Consider the following 19,238-nt stretch of genomic DNA (forward strand, 5'->3'; position numbering starts at 1 on the left):
TTTCTAAGTTTTAGTGTTGATTTGGGGTCACTGAGATACTCTTGAGGATGAGAATCTTCAGGAAGTTGAAAATATTTATTTTCCCCAGGGCGACATGAATTCGGTAAGAAGGAGCATGGGCTGGGAGTCAGGGGACTTGAGTTCTAATCCTGAATCTGCCCCTTGCCTGCTGCCTTCTCCAACTAAGCCCTCATTTTCCCTATTCCTCTCCCGTCTACATCACCCTTGCACTTGGATCTGTGCCCTATAAGGAAGCAGCATGGCCTAATGGAAAGAACATGGGCCTGGAGTCAGAGGCCCTGGGTTCTAATCCTGGATCTGTCTCCTGTGTGATCTCGGACAAGTCACTAAACTTCTCCATATCTTGGTTTCTTCATCTGTAAAATGGGAATTTGATGCCTGCTCTCCTACTACTTAGTCTTTGAGACCCATATGGGAAAGGGGTTGTGTCTGATCTGATTATCTGGCATCTCCCCAGGCGCTTAGTACAGTGCATGGCACATAGTAAGTTCTTAAAAAATACCATATTTTATGTTATCATTATTACCTTTCTTTTAAGGAACTTTGAGAATTTCTCATTTATTCTTTAAACTTCCCAACAGTGAATATCATCACCTCTCTTATCACGTTATCATCGGTACTTGTTCAGTTATAACTGTGTGTAGCTCACTGTACTGGCTGCTTAAGGAATTCACAAAAGAAATAGAAGGCTTACTGGCCTTCAGAAATGAGATGATAAATCTAAAATAGTTAAAAATATATGGATAGAGCTAAAATTAACGGTTAAATGTGAGTAAAAATATAAACAACAAACACCTACAAGGTATCTGAACACTGAGGTGGTTGAGGAAATGACTGTTGGTGTATAATATCCCGGTTGGATTATTGTGTCAGCCTTCTCTATGATCTCCCTTCCTCCTGTCTCTCCCCACTCCAGTCTGTTCTTCATTCCGCTGCCCAGATCATCTTCCTGCAGAAACGGTCTGGGCATGTCACTCACCTCCTTAAAAACCTCCAGTGGTTGCCTATCGACCTCTGCATGAAACAAAAACTTCTCACTCTAGGCTTCAAGGCTCTCCATCACCTTGCCCCCTCCTACCTCTCCTCCCTTCTCTCTTTCTACTGCCCACCCCGCACGCTCCGCTCCTCTACCGCTCACCTCCTCATCGTCCCCCATTCTCACCTATCCCATGGTCGACCCCTGGCCCACGTCCTCCCGCTGTCCTGGAATGCCCTCCCTCCTCACCTCCACCAAACTAACTCTCTTCCCTTCTTCAAAGCCCTACTGAGGGCTCACCTCCTACTGAGGCCTTCCCAGACTGAGCTTCCCCTCTTCCCTCTGCTCCCTCTGCTGCCTCTCTGCCCCCCTTCACCTCCCCTCAGCTAAGCTCCCCTTTCCCCCCCTTTCCCTCTCCTCCTCCCCTTCTCCCTTCCCATCTCCTCAGCACTGTGCTCGTCCTCTCATTTGTATATATTTTTATTACCGTATTTATTTTGTTAATGAGATGTACATCCCCTTGATTCTATTTATTGCTATTGTTTTTGTCTGTCTGTCTCCCCCGATTAGACTGTAAGCCCATCAATGGGCAGGGATTGTCTCTATCTGTTGCCGAATTGTACAATCCAAGCGCTTAGTACAGTGCTATGCACATAGTAAGTGCTCAGTAAATACTATTGAATGAATGAATGAATGAATGTATGGTGGTATTAGGGAATGTCATGAAAACGTCATTGTGAAACTTGTAAGCTAATGACTGGAACTTTGTTTTATGTGAGCAGGAATAAGGAGCCAATGGAGAGGTTTTGAGGAAGAGGTGTGATATTCTCTCATGGGAAATTTAAAAGATGATTTATACATTTGCATGTAAAATAGCCTTTTGCAGAGATTATCATTTTGGTACTTGTGCCCAGCATCACATTAAGCACTGTGGTAGATACAAGATAGATTGGACACCATCCCTATCCTACATGGCTCACAATCCAAGTTTGAGGGAGAGCAAGTATTGAATTCCCATTTTACAGATGAGACAGCTGAAGCACAGAGAAGTTAAGTGACTTGTACAAGGTCACACAGCAGACAAGTGGCAGAGTTGGCATTAGAACCCCAGGACCTTCTGATTCTCAGGCCTAGTCTCTGTCCACTAAGCCATACTGCTTCTCTGATTACATGGTTTTAAGGATGAAGAGAAATGTCTAAATTCAGGAACTATTTTTGAGGGTTTGCACACAGATTGAGTTTGAAAAACAAATTAGAGATAGGGTCAATGATCACACCAAGGTTATGGACTTATAGGACAGTGATGATGATGGTGTGAATGACAGTGTTGGGAAAGTTAGGAAGAGGGAAGGTAACGTGTCTACCAACTCTGCTTATTCTGTACTCTCCCAAGTGCTTTGTACAGTGCTCTGTACACATCGCTCAACAAATACCATTGATTAATTTAGGATGGAAAAAAGGATGGAAGAGTGTGGTTTTTTTGGCATTGTGGTCTAATGGAAAGAGTACTGAGATGGGGTCTGGGGCAACTGGTTTTAACACTGACTGTGTGGCCTTCTGATTATGTGAGATACATCGCTGAACCAGTCTATTTACCCATCAGCACAAATTGAAGTTGAAGACAGTTGGTTCTATGTATATATGAAAGTAAGCACTACTTCAAACAGGGATCGAACACATAAGGATTTTATTACCTAAGAAATTAGGGTGGGTGGAAAATATAGGTTCAAGAAGTGATGTGAGCTCATTGTGGACCAGGATTATCTCTCTTTATTGCTGTATTGTACCTTCCCAAGCACTTAGTACAGCGCTCTGCACACAGTAAGTGTTCAATAAATAAGATTGAATAGTTAATGTGGAAGAGTTGGGGCATGCCTGCTGGGGCTATGCTATCAGTAGTGAAGGTTTTCAAATGAAGAGTCACCTAGGGCATCTCACACGGTGAACAGACTTAGCAGGAACCTTGAAAATAGCTGACTAATGAGGGTGACGAAGCTAAAGTGGCTACAGAGATAGTTAACCTGGCAATTATCTGCGAGGCTATGGTACATATCAGCACTATGCCATGGTCCTAGTGGCCAGAGGTTGGTTTTGTATGTAAACTTGACTAGCACTTTGCAAGGTACAGCATCCCTGCCCTCCTTACTTACTTGTTGCACCCACTGTCCCAGTGGGAACATGACAAAGAGAGTGGGAGTAGTGCTGTGTAAACCACTAGCTGTATAATCAATTTCTTCATGCAGGTCCTCAGTCTTGAAGTCTTGACTGAATTGAGGATCATCTGTCATTTACAACAGACATTCCATGAGCACCAATAAATAACTCTTTTGTTGTGGGTAGTGCTTCTCTGTTTCAGACTGATAAATTACCTTGGTTGGCTTCAGACTTAATGGCAGTCCGTAGTCCACGCAAAGCAGATAAGATTCTTCATTGTTTTTGATCTTTTCTTTCCACTTATTGTTGAGCTGGTATATAAGCAACAGGTTTATTAGCATTTAAATATCTTGCAACAATATGAGTCAGTGAAACTGGAAATAGAATCCCTGTTTCCTAGTCTTTGTACCTACTCTACTGTAGTGAGTCATTCCTGCGGTTGGTCCAGTGGAAAGAGCCAGGATTTGGGAATCAGGAGAGTCTTATTTAGCACATCTTCTGCACTATGCCTAGGTTACTGTTGACTAAAAATGGGTCCTGCATTATTAAAACCTTTGCATGAACTTCACAATATGCAACGCTCCTGCTCCTCTAGTCTGTCGTACACTCTGTGGAAACCAGTAGCACTATAATCAGTAACTTTGCACAGGTTCAGGACCAGGCTAATTCTTTGTTCTTGATTCTTCATCATTGGGTTTAAGGCACTCAATTGGTTCTCCCCCTCATACCTAAACTTTCTCCTCTTCCACTACACCCCAGTCTGCACCCTTTCTTCCTCTCATACCAACCTACTCATTGTATCTCTATCTTGTCTGTCTCCCTGCTTTGCCCATGTCCTCCCTCCTGCCAGGAACTCCTTCCTACATTCATATCCAGCAGCCAATCACTCTCCCCATCTTTAAAGCCTAACTAAAATTATATCTCTTCCAAGAAGGTTTTCCTAACTTCTCACTTCCCCACTGTATTCTCCCTCCCTCTTGGTGTCACCCATGCACTTGATTCTGAACCTACTAAGCACTTTGATACTCACCCTTCCCCTATCCCTAGATGTACATTCTCTAGATGATCAGTTCCTTGTGGGCAGGGACCGTATCTAGCAACTCTGTTGTACTCTCCCAAGCACTTATTACAGTTCTCTGCACACAGTAAACATTCAATAAATACCAGTGCTTAATTGATTGATATCCTTATACTCTGCTGTATCCCCTGTATGTATTTTATTTCAATATGTCTCCCCCACTAGATTATAAATTCCTTGAAGGCAGGGATCATGTCTACCAACTCTATTGTATTCCACTCTCCCAAGTGCTTAGTTCAGTGCTCTGCACACAGTAAACATTCAATAAATACCATTGCTTTATTGGTTGATAGAGGGCAGACTGAAGGCATAATTATGCAACTTTTTTTAGTAGTGAGTCACACTGGCCATACACTGACCAGAAACATATTGATCTGAATGGGCTAATGCAAGCTACCGAATTCTATGAAAAGATGCTATATACACACGAAGACCAGCTTTATGTGATAGAAGTTTGTAATGAAATTTGTAATACTTCAAGTTCATAAATTGTTTGAATTTAAGCTTTCTAAGTGTTCTCCATAATGTTACCTTATTACCTGATTTATATTAATTCTGTTTTTTACTACTTGTCTTTGAATGGCAATCATGACATTTTCATTATCTGGAGATGAAATGCTGGATAAGTACTAGAACTGGCAATTAGAGTGCTGCAGAAACAGTGCTTCACCAGCCAAGCTACAACTCTTAAAAGTGCCAATTTATATTGAAAACCTTTTTCATTGTTTCTTCTAAAGTTGAGTATAAAATGCAGTGCACAGTAGTAGATTGAAATATCAGTAATCATATTTTTCTTCTGCTTACCATTTATTAGAAGTAAAGATAAATTTAATTGAGTAAATCATGATTTGCTGTCGGACTGGAGCAGGAGTGTTGTTCAGTGTTTGCACTAAGATTGCTTGCTGGCTTTGTCACAGTTGACGTTAATTATTGATGGAAGTTTCAGAAATTGCGCATGTGCCAGCAACAGTGACTGTAATATGTGCTGTAGTCGGCAGTGAAGCTAGAGGGTTTAGGGAAAGATGCACCTGTAGCATTTAGACCTATTCATATAAGACCACTTTTTTTTTTGGACTGAGCTACATTCATTTAAGTGCTACTAGTTGATGGAAGGATGAATCGTCAAGCTTACTTCTATCGTGTCCCTCCACAGGAACTACACAGAAGAACTCAACTTCAGCCTGAACCTGCTAAGACAAAGGCTCTTCAGACAGTCATAGAGATGAAGGTAGGAGCTGTGTGTGCTTGTTAATCATAATTTGAAATTGTTTCAATAGGTCACGATCACCTAAACTGAAAGTATAAAATGAAGTTGATTATTTCAGTTTTTTATTTTTTGCACTTTCTCCCTAACTCATCCACAAACTTATGATGGATTTTATTTTTGTACCTTTGGGTTTTCATGTTCTTTTTATGTCTTGACTGCTCTTCTAGGTAAAGGGCTGAGGTCTAAAATATCATTCAACAACCTTGACCTCAGTTGTCCTGAGAAGTGGTCTTTCTTTTCAGCGTTAAGAAAAGGTTTGGTATTTTAGAGAAGTGAACTTCAAGAAACTTAAAAAATTTTTCTCTTTCTACCTAAAAAATGAGTAAACTGAGAAGCACTTCTGGGATACAAGATTTTGTTTTAGAATTAAAAGTATATTACCTGGAAAATTATTTTCATCGAAATGTTTTCCCCATCCACTATGGGTGTAAAAGCTTGAGCAGTTTTTCTTAGTGAAAGATGAGAGTGATAACAATGCAAATAATAAAGTACTGTACTTACCTCTGAGGGAACAATATGTAAACATTAAAAATATGATGACACAATAAGGAAAATCGTTGCATTTAAAATAAAAGTTAAAATGTGAAGTAAAATAATGGAGTTTGGGAAACTGACAAATTAATTAAATTTTAAGTCAGTCACTTTGTCGAGCTTCTAGCACCCTGACAGCTTTCCACTTTCCAGTCTTTCTGAAGGGAATCAAAATATTAATCTATTTCAGTCTGTGTCGCTAGAATGAATTGCTCTTGAGTAGAATAATTTTTATACTGTTTGTATAATTTATAAAGTGGTATCTAAATAAGGTTCTCTGAAATTTGGAAATTCTGCCATCTTAGAAAGCAAGGTCCAAGCTAGTTAGTGGTCTTGATCAACCTGTGGAAGAATACTGAAAAATAAGGAAAACCAAATGTCTTTCATCACCTCTGGACAGGGGTTTTCCCCTCCATATCACCATGCCCATTTGAATTTCCTGTTCAGGCCCAAAAGACCCCAACCCCTAGGGAGAAAGGCGTAAATGTATATTATTGAACTACTGGCTAAAGAGCAGAAGTTGGCCTCTGTTATTTCCAGTTTTGGAATGTTTTCCAGTCGGTGACAATGTCTTCAACCAAGCAGGTTTGTGATGAAGTAGTGCAGACTGTTTGCTTTTAAACAATGACATCATAAGCCTGCTTACAATTAGAATATTTGAAAAAATCAGTTATTTTTTTAAATTAGGAAGCCACTGTTGAATGAAAATTTGTGATTCTTTTAATCATTTGTTAATGTTTAGTTTTTCTTGCTATTTTACTTTGACTTATTTGGAATTTATTAAGACTCAAATTCCAAGTAAGAGGGAATGATTCAGAAATAAAATTTCACCCTGAAGCCAAATTGAACAAAACATGAAACTTTTCTGAATTCAAAAAGGTTCCCGTAACTTCCCTTCTACATTTTAGAGGTTACTTTCCTGGTCCAGAAGTAAGAGTACCTTCTCTTAGAAATGTGTGAGAGATGCAGTTCTCTATTTTTGACTTCTCAGAAACTTCAAAGTTTGGAGAAAGTCATCGGGGAATCTAAATTTCTTATTCAGTATTTTGGCTAAGCCTGATATTTTAGGTTAGATATGTGTTCCATATCATAACCTGTGTCTCTGGTAAAAAGCTTGAAGTATAGATGCATAGATTCTTGGCATCCTTTCTGATGCTTACAAATAGAGAAGAAAATCAATGTATTCAGTTTATTTCCCATTCATTTTTTACCCAATCTATTTTTATTCCTTGGGTGAAAAGTGTTTGAATTCTTAAAATCAGTATGTAAAACAGATCTTATTGCTGGTATTTACAGTGACTCAAAAAGCATTCTGGAGTTTACCTTTAATACCTTTAATTTTGATTTTTATATATGTGCTCCTTCTTTCCTTTTTAACAAATAACTTCTGTGACCTTATAGCACCTCATGACATCTTTAAACCCAGCAAACAGTAGACTATTTAGAATGTTTTCTAACCTGCAGTAATGACAATGATGGTATAGTACTTACTATAGTCCCTCCAGACTGTGAGCTCATTGTGGGCAGGAATGTGCCAGTTTGTTGTTATATTGTACTCTCCCAAATGCATAGTACAGTGCTTGCACACAGTAAGTGCTCAATAAATAAGATAAAATGAATATAGGTCAAGCACTGTACTAAGTGCTGGGGAGAGGAAAGATAATCAGATGTGACTCAGTCCCTGTTCCATATGAAGTTTGCAGACTAAATAGAGGGAGGACAGGTGTTGAATCCTCATTTTGCATATGAGGTGATTTGCCCAGATTACACAGCAGACAAGCTGCAGAATTGGAATTAGACCCCAGAGTCTCTGAATCCCAGGTCAGTGCTCTTTCCACTCTTTCCATGCTCTACAATAACATGCAAGCGTTAACTCGTTGCCAACCCGATTGCATTGTGATTTTATCCAGTCCCATAAATGATGCAGAGGCCTGACTACTTGGTTCTTAGATCTGAAAGCCCATATCTTAGAATAAGAGTTGGCATCTGTTTGAATGTAATAATAATGATAATTATGCTACTTAAGTGCTTACTATGTGCCAAGCACTCTTCTAAGCACTGGGGTAGATACAAGGTAATCAGGTTGTCCCATGTATCACAGTCTGAATCCACATTTTACAGAGGAGGTAACTGAGGCACAGAGAAGTTAAGTGACTTGCCCAAGGTCACACAGCGGACAAGTGGCAGAGGCAGATAAGAACCCACGTCCTCTGACTCCCAAGCCACTAAGCCATGCTGCTTTTTGAATGTATTTATTCTTTCATTCATTCAATAGTATTTATTGAGCGCTTACTATGTGCAGAGCACTATACTAAACGCTTGGAATGAACAAGTCGGCAACAGATAGAGGCAGTCCCTGCCGTTTGACGGGCTTACAGTCTAATCGGGGGAGACAGACAGACAAGAACAATGGCAATAAATAGAGTCAAGGGGAAGAACATCTCGTAAAAACAATGGCAACTAAATAGAATCAAGGCGATGTACATTTCATTAACAAAATAAATAGGGTAATGAAAATATATACAGTTGAGCAGACGACTACAGTGCTGAGGGGATGGGAAGGGAGAAGGGGAGGAGCAGAGGGAAATGGGGGGAAAAGAGGGTTAAGCTGTGGAGAGATGAAGGGGGGGCAGTAGAGGGAGTAGAGGGAGAAAGGGAGCTCAGTCTGGGAAGGCCTCTTGGAGGAGGTGAGTTTTAAGAAGGGTTTTGAAGAGGGGAAGAGATTTAGTTTGGCAGAGGTGAGGAGGGAGGGTGTTCCAGGACCGCGGGAGGACGTGGCCGAGGGGTCGATGGCGGGATAGGTGAGACCGAGGGACGGTGAGGAGGTGGGCGGCAGAGGAGCGGAGCGTGCAGGGTGGGCAGTAGAAAGAAGGGAGGAGAGGTAGGAGGGGGCAAGGTAATGGAGAGCCTTGAAGCCTAGAGTGAGGAGTTTTTGTTTTGAGCGGAGGTTGATAGGCAACCACTGGAGGTGTTTAAGAAGGGGAGTGACATGCCCAGATAGTTTCTGCAGGAAGATGAGCCAGGCAGCGGAGTGAAGAATAGACCGGAGCGGGGCGAGAGAGGAGGAAGGGAGGTCAGAGAGAAGGCTGACACAGTAGTCTAGCCGGGATATAACAAGAGCCTGTAGCAGTAAGGTAGCCATTTGGGTGGAGAGGAAAGGGCGGATCTTGGCGATATTGTAAAGGTGAAACCGGCAGGTCTTGGTAACGGATAGGATGTGTGGGGTGAACGAGAGAGATGAGTCAAAGATGACACCGAGATTGCAGGCCTGAGAGACGGGAAGGATGGTCGTGCCATCCACGGTGATAGGGAAGTCTGGGAGAGGACCGGGCTTGGGAGGGAAGATGAGGAGCTCAGTCTTGCTCATGTTGAGTTTTAGGTGGCAGGCCGACATCCAGGTGGAGACATCCTGGAGGCAGGAGGAGATGCGGGCCTGAAGGGAGGGGGAGAAGACGGGGCAGAGATGTAGATCTGCGTGTCATCTGCGTAGAGATGGTAGTCAAAGCCGTGAGAGCGAATGAGTTCACCAAGGGAGTGAGTGTAAATGGAGAACAGAAGAGGGCCAAGAACTGACCCTTGAGGAACTCCAACAGTTAAAGGATGGGAGGGGGAGGAGGCCCCTCCGAAGGAGACCGAGAATGACCAGCCAGAGTGATAAGAGGAGAACCAGGAGAAGACAGAGTCCGTGAAGCCAAGGTGAGATAAGGTGTGGAGGAGGAGGGGATGGTCGACAGTGTCAAAGGCAGCAGAGAGGTCGAGGAGGATTGGAATGGAGTAGGAGCCATTGGATTTGGCAAGAAGGAGGTCATGGGTGACCTTAGAGAGAGCAGTCTCGGTAGAGTGGAGGGGACGGAAGCCAGATTGGAGGGGGGCCAGGAGAGAATGGGAGTTAAGGAATTCTAAGCAGCGATTGTAGACGACTCATTTTAGGATTTTGGAAAGAAAGGGTAGTAGGGAGATAGGGCGATAACTGGAAGGGGAAGTGGGGTCGAGAGAGGGTTTTTTTAGGATGAGGGAGACGTGGGCATGTTTGAAGGCAGAGGGGAAGGAGCCATTGGAGATTGAGTGGTTAAAAATAGAAGTTAAGGAAGGGAGGAGGGCAGGGGCGATGTTCTTTATAAGGTGAGTGGGAATGGGGTCTGAGGCGCAGGTTGAAGGGGTGGCACTTGCGAGGAGGGAGGAGATCTCCTCTGAGGATACTGCAGGGAAGGATGGGAAAGTAGGGGAGAGGGTTGGTGGCGGGGAGGGGAGAGGGAGAGGGGTGACTTTGGGGAGCTCAGACCTGACTGTGTTGATTTTTGTGATGAAATAGGTGGCCAGATCATTGGGGGTGAGAGATGGGGGAGGGGTGAACAGGGGGCCTAAGGAGAGAATTAAAGGTCTGAAACAATTGGCGGGGGTGACGGGCATGGGTGTCGATGAGGGAGGAGAAGAAGTTTTGCCTGGCGGAGGAGAGGGCAGAGTTAAGGCAGGAAAGGATAAATTTGAAGTGTGTGAGGTCGGCTTGGTGCTTGGACTTTCGCCAGGAGCGCTCAGCAGCTCGAGCATAGGAGTGTAGGAGGCGGACAGAGGAGGTGATCCAGGGCTGTGGGTTAGTGGAGCGAGAGCGGCGGAGGGTAAGGGGGGGGCGAGAGAGTTGAGATGAGTAGAGAGGGTGGAGTTGAGAGCGGAGAACTGATTATCGAGAGTGGGAAGTGAGGACAGGGCGGCAAGGTGAGGAGAGATGCTTTTGGAAAGACGGATGGGATCAAGAGAGTGGAGGTCTCTGTGGGGCAGTCGCGAAGATTTGCAGGGGGAGGGAGTGTGAGAGATGAGGCAGGTGAGAAGCTTATGGTCAGAGAGAGGGATTTCAGAGTTGGTGAGGGAGGAAATAGTGCAACGGTAGGAGATGACGAGATCGAGGGTGTGACCAAGTCGGTGAGTGGGCGCGGTATGGTGGAGCAGGAGGTCGGCAGAGTCGAGGAGGGATAGCAGGAGGGTGGCAGAGGAGTCATCGTGTATTTAGAACCTATGCTCTAGATTGGTACAAGTAAGGTTCATCTCTTACATGGAAATGAAACCCAAAGTCTTAGCCTTGCTTAGGATCAATTGGGCAAATTCAAAAGATGGAAAGTAGTGTGACTTAGTGGAAAGAACATGGACCTGAAAGTCAGGATCTGTGTTTTAATCCTATCTCTGCCACTTACTGGCTGTGTGACCTCGATCAAGTCATTTAACTTCAAATTATAGTAATAATCATAATAATTGTGCTATTTGTTAAGTGCCTAATATGTGTCAAGTACTGTACTGAGGGTTGGGGTAGACACAAGTTATTCACATAGGACATGGTCACTGTGCCACTTGGGACTCACTATCTAAGATGGGGGAAAAACAAGGTTTTAATTCTCATTTTACAAATGAGGAAATTGAGGCACAGAGAAGTTAAGTGACTTGCCCAAGTTCACCCAGAAAACAATTGGCAGAGCTAGATTAGAACACAGGTTCTCTGACCTCTAGGCCATGCTACTTATTGTTGTTACTCTTATTGTTGTCATTATTATTATTGTGCAAAAAATCTCCTTTGCCAAAATTCCTAATTAGCTGTTATCAGGAAAGAAAAAGCAAACAGCCCATACCCTTGTAATTTTGGTGAGAAAAATAAAAAAAAGTCCCAGTGCATTGCTCAATAAACTATTTCTGTTCTTCCACATCCAACAGAAAAAGACACCAGCTCAAAGTCTGTCAATCTTGCCACAATTAAAGCCTTGTTCTAAACCACTTTATAGCTGAGTGAAGGATACTGCTTAACACTGTAATTTTTTCAAAGTTGTTCCTTTGAGGGTGGAGGAGATTTTCCTCACTTACATTTCAAAATCAATAGGTGTCATGCATGCACAGTGGATGCAGTGAAATCCTGGAAAATTTTCAAATGTGGTAACCTACAGTTAACCTGTGACAGAGTTTTCATATGCTGGCAAATCATTACAGTATGACTCAAAGCATCTCAATCAAAATGGAGGCGCCGAAGTGAATAAAAATATTTGTGGTTTATCTTCTTGCAGGGAGCACCATGTTTTTATTTTGATCCAGATTTGGTATGGCAGGTATGTTACAAGTTTGCACCTAGAAATTTGCTCGTTTCCTAGAAAATATTCTGGTTGTAGTAAGCCTTTCCTTCCTCTTGCTTTATCAACTTAGCTTTGAAACACTTTTTACATAAGCTTCCCCTTTCGCCATGAAGTGGGATACTGCCAAAGCAGCAGTGGCATTTTAAAAAGATAATCATCTCCTTGCATTTTGAAAAGAGAAATGAAATTTTTTCACATTTTTCTCTTCTTCCATTTCAGGGAATTATGCATAAAGAATTCTAAAGAGTAGACTGGCAGTATCTACATCTACTGATTTCCTCTGTTAGAAAGCACAAGTTCAAGTCACCATTTTGCTAAACATTACATAGAGAACCAAATTTGAGCTAGAGAATATTTATCATCGTCATTAACAGCATTCACTGAGCACTTGTACTTTATACACATATCAGTGCCCAGTTCTTAAAACAGTGCTTGGCACATAAGCGCTTAACAAATACCATTATTATATGTGCATACGTACATTTGTGTATACGCACATGGATGAAACAGTTCTTGGATAGACTGTAAGCTCGTTGTGGGCAGGGAATGTCCCCGTTTATTGTTGCATTGTATTTTCCCAAGTGCTTAGTACAATGCTCTGCACATACCAAGTGCTCAATAAATATGATTGAATGAATGAATATTGCAGATGAAGATATTGGTGGTGGGATTCTGTTAATGCATGAGTGTGGCTGAAAAGAGCAATGCCTCCTTCCGCATTGTGTGCATGTAAAATGGTTACTTGTTAAATTAATGCCCTTATTCCATCTTGGGCTTTTCTCTTTTTTTTTGATCCTGCTTCTGGATTTCCTTATCTTCATAAAACATTTGGCTGAGACCAGGCTCATTTACAGTTGCTGCTTGCCAAGCCTTGTTTGCTTCTTTGATCTCTCAAAAGTCCACTGCTCTATTTTCCATTGTTTTTGACTCGGCTTGAGTTTATCTTTCAATTCATTTTTTTTCCTGCTTTCTTTGCCTGAGGGTGCATCTTTTTAGTTCACCAATCCGCAGCTGCTCGGTGTCTTGCTGTCATGAGTTCTACTCACATGTCCTGCCCAGCAAAGCTGCATTGCGGTGAGCGTTCCCTCACTGCTAATTCCACTGAATTTCACAAACTCTTTGTTGGTAATCTCGTCCTGCCATTTGATGTTGAGTACAATTCAAATATGAAGTTGGTTAAACTTCTCAAGAAGCTACATATTTCTTCTGTGGTAGGTCCAGAGGTTCCAACCCTATAGAAGGTTGGATCCAACATTGGCTTTGTACATCTGCAACTTGGTATGGAGATTGATACTTTATGGTTACCTTACTCAATTAATCTGCCAAAATATCAGGCAAGCCTTTTTTGATTTTGTTTTCTACTTTCTTATCTATGCATCATTGGACAATGCATGGTCTATGTAGTAGAATTTAGTGACTGGGTTGCCTGTGACAATCTTAGAAGTTTTCCCGAGCATAGACCTGTAGATAACCTCTTTTTTCTTCAGGGTTATTGTCATTCCTTAGTGCTGTGGCAACTCCATGAGGACATTGAGAAGCAGCTTGGTCTAGTAGATAGATCACAGGCCTAGAAGTTTGGGCAGGGGATGTATCTACTAACTCTGTTATACTCTGCTCTCCCAAGTGCTTAATACAGTACTCTGCATACAGTAAGCACTCAATAAATACAGTTGATTGATTGGGAGTCAAAGGATCTGGGTTCTAACTTGGCTCTGCCACTTCCCTGATGTGTGACCTTGGTCAAGAGACTTTATTCATTCATTCATTCATTCAGTAGTATTTATTGAGCGCTTACTATGTGCAGAGCACTGTACTAAGCGCTTGGAATGTACAAATCGGTAACAGATAGAGTCAGTCCCTGCCCTATGATGGGCTTACAGTCTAATCGGGGAAGACAGACAGATAAGAACAATGGCAATAAATAGAATCAAGGGGAAGAACATCTCATTAAAACAATAGCAAATAAATAGAATCAAGGTGATGTACATCTCATTAACAAAATACATAGGGTAATGAAGATATATACAGTTGAGCTGACGAGTACAATGCTGAGGGGATGGGACAGGAGAGGGGGAGGAGCAGAGGGAAAGTGGGGGAAGAGGGTTTAGCTGTGGAGAGGTGAAGGGGGGGGTAGAGGGAGCAGAGGGAAAAGGGGAGCTCAGTCTGGGAAGGCCTCTTGGAGGAGGTGAATTTTAAGTAGGGTTTTGAAGAAGGGAAGAGAATTAGTTTGGCGGAGGTGAGGAGGGACGACATCCCAACCGCTGGAGGACGTGGCCCATGGGTCAACGGCAGGATAGGCAAGAACGGGGTATGGTGAAGACGTGGCGGCAGAGGAGCGGAGCGTGCGGGGTGGGCAGTAGAAAGAGAGAAAGGAGAAGAGGTAGGAAGGGGCAAGGTGATGAAGAGCCTTGAAGCCTAGAGTGAGAAGTTTTTGTTTTGTGTGCAGGTTGATAGGCAACCACTGGAGGTTTTTAAGAAGGGGAGTGACATGCCCAGAGCATTTCTGCAGGAAGATGAGCCGGGCAGCGGAGTGAAGAATAGACTGGAGTGGGGAGAGAGAGGAAGAAGGGAGGTCAGAGAGCAGGCTGACACAGTAATCTAATTTTCTCGGCCTCAGTTTTCTCATCTGTAAAGTGGGGAGTAAAATACCTAGCTGTTTTCCCTTCACAATAGATAGAGATAAATGGATTGAGGAAAAACTTGTGCGGACATGAGGATTAAGTCTTCTCCTTGCTTGTCAATTTCCACAGGAATACCATTAGATCTGGGTGCTTTATCATGTTTCCTGATTTTGAATGTGGGAATTACTGCCTCAGAATTAGGAACTAAGGACCTATCTTCATATGGCTAGTTTTATCCTTCAAAGGGTCTCTTGAACATGCCTTTTGTCATGAAGCATGGTGACCAACCTGGCTTGGAGTTCCCAGTGGACTGGAGCTGAGTGAAAAGTGAGAGTCAGAGACATACAGGTAGGGGATGGTGAATATGCAGACACATTCAAGGAAGCAAGGAGCAGAGCCAGTTTACAATAGTCTTTGAGGTAGGCAACTGCCTCCAGGTGCCACATGGCAGGAACAAAAGTGCACTCCCTTTCAAAGATGGTGGCCATGCCACCCTTCTCAAAGATGGGTGCCCTTTGAGAACATGGAGGCAGGATGGAAGTGACCCATTAGCAGAATGTAAGATGGGGTCTCAGAGCTGAGCTTCTCAGGATGTTTGGTGGAGTGGTGACCACTAGGGCATAGTGGGGACATGGTGGTGGTGACTTTTGGTACATATATAATGTCTCTCTCTTATTGGGGAGGTTAAAGATATTGGTGGTGGTTATGGGCAGATAAACATATTTACAAATAGAGTGATCAGAAAAAAAAGACCGGAGGACAGCTATAAATAATTGTCCCAATTGGCCATTTGTTGATATGATAAGAGTTGACTGAAATGCCTATTGGAACTATTTAAAATTAATTGTCCACCATTCATTATGTCTAGAACTTAAATGCTTACTTAAACCTATCCTTGACATTCATTCTTATATGGTTAATTGTACACTCAGTCATTTATTTAGAATATTCTGATTACTCGTTTGTAAATGCTTTTTGTCTGCCTCCCCCATTAGTATAGGTGCTTTTTGGGCACTCATTTTGGCACTTCCCAAGAACTCAGTACAGTGCATAGCTCTCAGTGGGTGCTCTGTTAATGCTATTGCTACTTCTACTTCTGCAAGCTAACAGTAAGCAGATGTAAATTGGTCCCCATTGAGTTGCTAATGATTGAACTGCCAGGTGTCTGAGAGATGATTAGATAAAGCAGACTAGACAATAAGAGAAAGAATAATGATAACATAATAATGCAAATTAGATAGCAGACCTTATTAAAATACCTGCCCCATCCTTTTTTCCCCTCCCTGACCACCAGCTTCAACTACTCATTCTTCAGTGATTTCTTTCCCACTGCTTTCAATATTCCCAGATATCCTCATTCCTTGACCCCACGGCTCCCTCCAGTTATTGTCCCATCTCCCTCCCATTCCTCTCCAAGCTCCTTGAGCAAGTTGTCTACACTCGTGGCCTCCACTTTCTCTCATGCAGTTCTGTCCTTGATCCCCGGCAATCTGGTTTATATCCCCTTCACTTCACAGAAACTGCCCTCTGTAAAGTCACCAATGATCTCCTTCTTGCCAAATTCAATGGCCTCTACTCCATCCTAATCCTCCTTGAACTCTCAGCTGCCTTACAAACTGTGGCCCGCTCCCTTCTCCACAAAACATTAACCTTGACTTCACTAACACCGTCCTCTCCTGGTTCTCATCTCTATCTCTCTGGCTTCTCTGAGGTCTCTTTCACAAGCTCCTCTTCTGCTTCCCACCCTCTAACTGTGGGAGTCCTTCAATGCTCAGTCCTGAGTGCCCTTCTATTCTCTATCTCCAACCACTCCCTTGGAGAATTCAATCACCCCCATGGCTTCAACTACCATCTCTGTGAGGATGATTCCCAAATCTTCCTCTGCAGCTCCGACCTTCCTCTCTCCTTCTCTGCAGTCTCACAGTTTCCTCTTGCCTACAGGACATTTCTACTTGGTTGTCTCAATGACACCTCACACTTAATATGTCCAAAACAGACCTCATATTTCCATCCAACCCATGGCCTCCCACCAACTTGCCCATCACCGTAGCCAATACCACCATCCTTCCTGTCTCACATGCCCAAAACCCTGGCATTATCTTTGACGTATCTCATTTAACTTGCATATTCAGACTGCAACCAAATCCTGTTGGTTCTACCTTTCCAACATGTTCGGAATCCATTCCTTCCTCTCTACCCTGACCGCTACCAGCATAACTCACCTTGACTACTGTAACAGTCTCTGACCTCCCTGCCTCCTGTCTCTTCCCATTCTAAATACGATGGAATGAATGAATAATCCATACTTACCTCTAGTGCCTGAATCTTTTTTCTAAAATTGTTCAGTCCATGTTTCCCCACTCCTCAAAAACCTATAATGACTGCCAATCCATTTCCATATCATACAGAAGCTTCTTACCATCAGCTTTAAAGTACCCTATCAGCTCACTCCCTTTTACCTTTACCTCATTTTACCTTTACCTCTACTACAACCCAACATGCAGAGTGTGGACTGGAGTCAGGGATACAATGAGGAGGCAATTGAAGGAGGATCTGACAAGTTTTCTGATCAATGTGTTGGCCATTTGAACGGATAGGAGGGGCAAAATCCTGGAAATGTTGTGCCAGTATTTGGTGACCAAATATGGGAGTTGAAAGAGAGTAAGGAGTTGAGGATGCTGGTGAGTTTAATGAGAACTGTTAGGAAATATGACTTGGACTAGTTGATTTTCAGCAGAACAGACAAGAATTATCAGCTCTGTAGTACACATTTAAGGGTAGACTTTTTAGCTACCTTGTAAAAGAAAATAAATTATGCTTGAAAAGTAAACTACCTATTTGGGGAAGATGCTCAAAATGGGTTGTTTTTTTTTTTCAAAACAGAGCCTTGGGTAGGATGTATGAATAAAATTAGTGCTACTAATATTTGTTAAACTCACTATGCCAGCAAGAACATGACTAGAGGGATGAGAGAGTGAAAATGGCACCACACAAACCACTAGCACTATAATCAATTTGTTTGCACAGGTTCTATGTCCCAAAGCCTTCATGACGGACTAAGTCTGGCATGTTATTTTAGCTACCATCCCAAACTTACTTTTTGAAGTCTAGGAGCTCGAGTCCTTTCCACTGATAAGTTGCTTCGTAATGTATCTGATTTGCTTCTTAAATATATAAATATAATCAGATTGCTTCAGAAACTGCTATTTGCTAAATCTATAAGGAATTCATTCATCTCAAACTTTAAATGAAAAAAAGAGATGCCCAAACCAATCCAAAAGTGACTTTCTCTCTTTCCAAGTGGGTTTGAGGAGACTTGGCTTCTGGAAATTTATGGGCCATGAGACCTATCAGAAGTAATGATTGGGAATGTGAAGTGGAACATATCTCTTAAAAGTTTGGATTTCACTCAGGCTTAACCATTCAGCACTCTTCCTTTCTAATGCTTGGCCTCTGTGGTCCAATACTAGTTGTTTATTTTGGGACTGTAATTTTCTTGCTGGCTATTACATCAGCCAGGAGGGTAGGGGACTAAACCACAGCCCTTATGTGGATGTCCTTTTTAAGTTTCCATAATGATAATGTGCTTTGTGCTATCACATGCTCCAAGCCTAAAGTAGTGTCCAGTTTCTACATTCATCAGGCCAGGGTTATTGTTGAGTTTCTGTTTGTATTGCCTGTATTCATGGGTAATTAATTTCTAGTTCCATGGAACAAAACCAACAGTGGAAGCAAGTATTTGAGATTCTGAGTGATTCTAAGATGGGACCCAAAAACTAGACTTAGAAAAGCAAGCCAAAACTGGATAGTGAAATAATCAACAAGGAGGCCTCTTCATCCTGTATTTCGAGGAATGACATAGGTTGGAAATTCTGTGTTGTTTTCATGCCACCTGCCCGCTTCCCAATACGGATGTAGAAATGCATACCCTCCCTTCAGTAATATGATTACCAGATGTCCCAAGAGCTGGAGCAGGGGGACTGTAAGCTTCTCCTTATATTCAGACCTAAGATTAAATTCGTCTTTCAAGTTGGTGGAACAAGGAGAACCAAATAAATAGCTTCTCATCTGTAAGCCATTTCTGTGACTCACAAATCCTCATGGCAGTTTTGATCTTTTGTGGGGCTGTGGGGAGCAGGGGGAAAAATACTGCTCTATCTTGCTTGGGTGAGGGCATTGCTTGGAAGAATGAACAACACAGTATAGCTTCTTGGTGACATGCCTTCCCAGAAGGAATACAAAAATTTCATCCTTTTCTCTCTCTCTTCATTGCACTAGTTGATGATGAGACAATCCTTGCCCAATGATGGGCTCACAGTCTAAATGGGGGAGACAGACAGCAAAGCAAAACAGAACAAAACAAAACAAGCAGTCTAGCACAGACATCATCAAGATAAATGGAATCGTAGAGATATACACATTATTAACGAAATAAATAGGGTAATAATATATACAAATATGCACAGTGCTGAGGGGAGGGGAA

At 42.5% G+C, this 19,238-nt stretch overlaps 1 protein-coding gene across 15 annotated transcripts in view; it reads left to right on the top strand.

The window, feature by feature from the left end:
- Nucleotides 1–19,238, top strand: part of ERC2 (ELKS/RAB6-interacting/CAST family member 2) — a 900,196-nt gene that overhangs the window by 330,940 nt on the left and 550,018 nt on the right. For all 15 annotated transcript variants that reach the window (XM_029052114.2, XM_039910367.1, XM_039910359.1 and 12 more), the window contains one exon: nt 5,383–5,457. In XM_029052114.2, the coding sequence (XP_028907947.1) occupies nt 5,383–5,457 (75 nt within the window). The remainder of the gene's footprint in view (nt 1–5,382; nt 5,458–19,238) is intronic.

This window comes from Ornithorhynchus anatinus, chromosome X1, assembly GCF_004115215.2.
Source record: "Ornithorhynchus anatinus isolate Pmale09 chromosome X1, mOrnAna1.pri.v4, whole genome shotgun sequence".
NCBI classification, from domain to species: Eukaryota; Metazoa; Chordata; class Mammalia; order Monotremata; family Ornithorhynchidae; genus Ornithorhynchus; species Ornithorhynchus anatinus.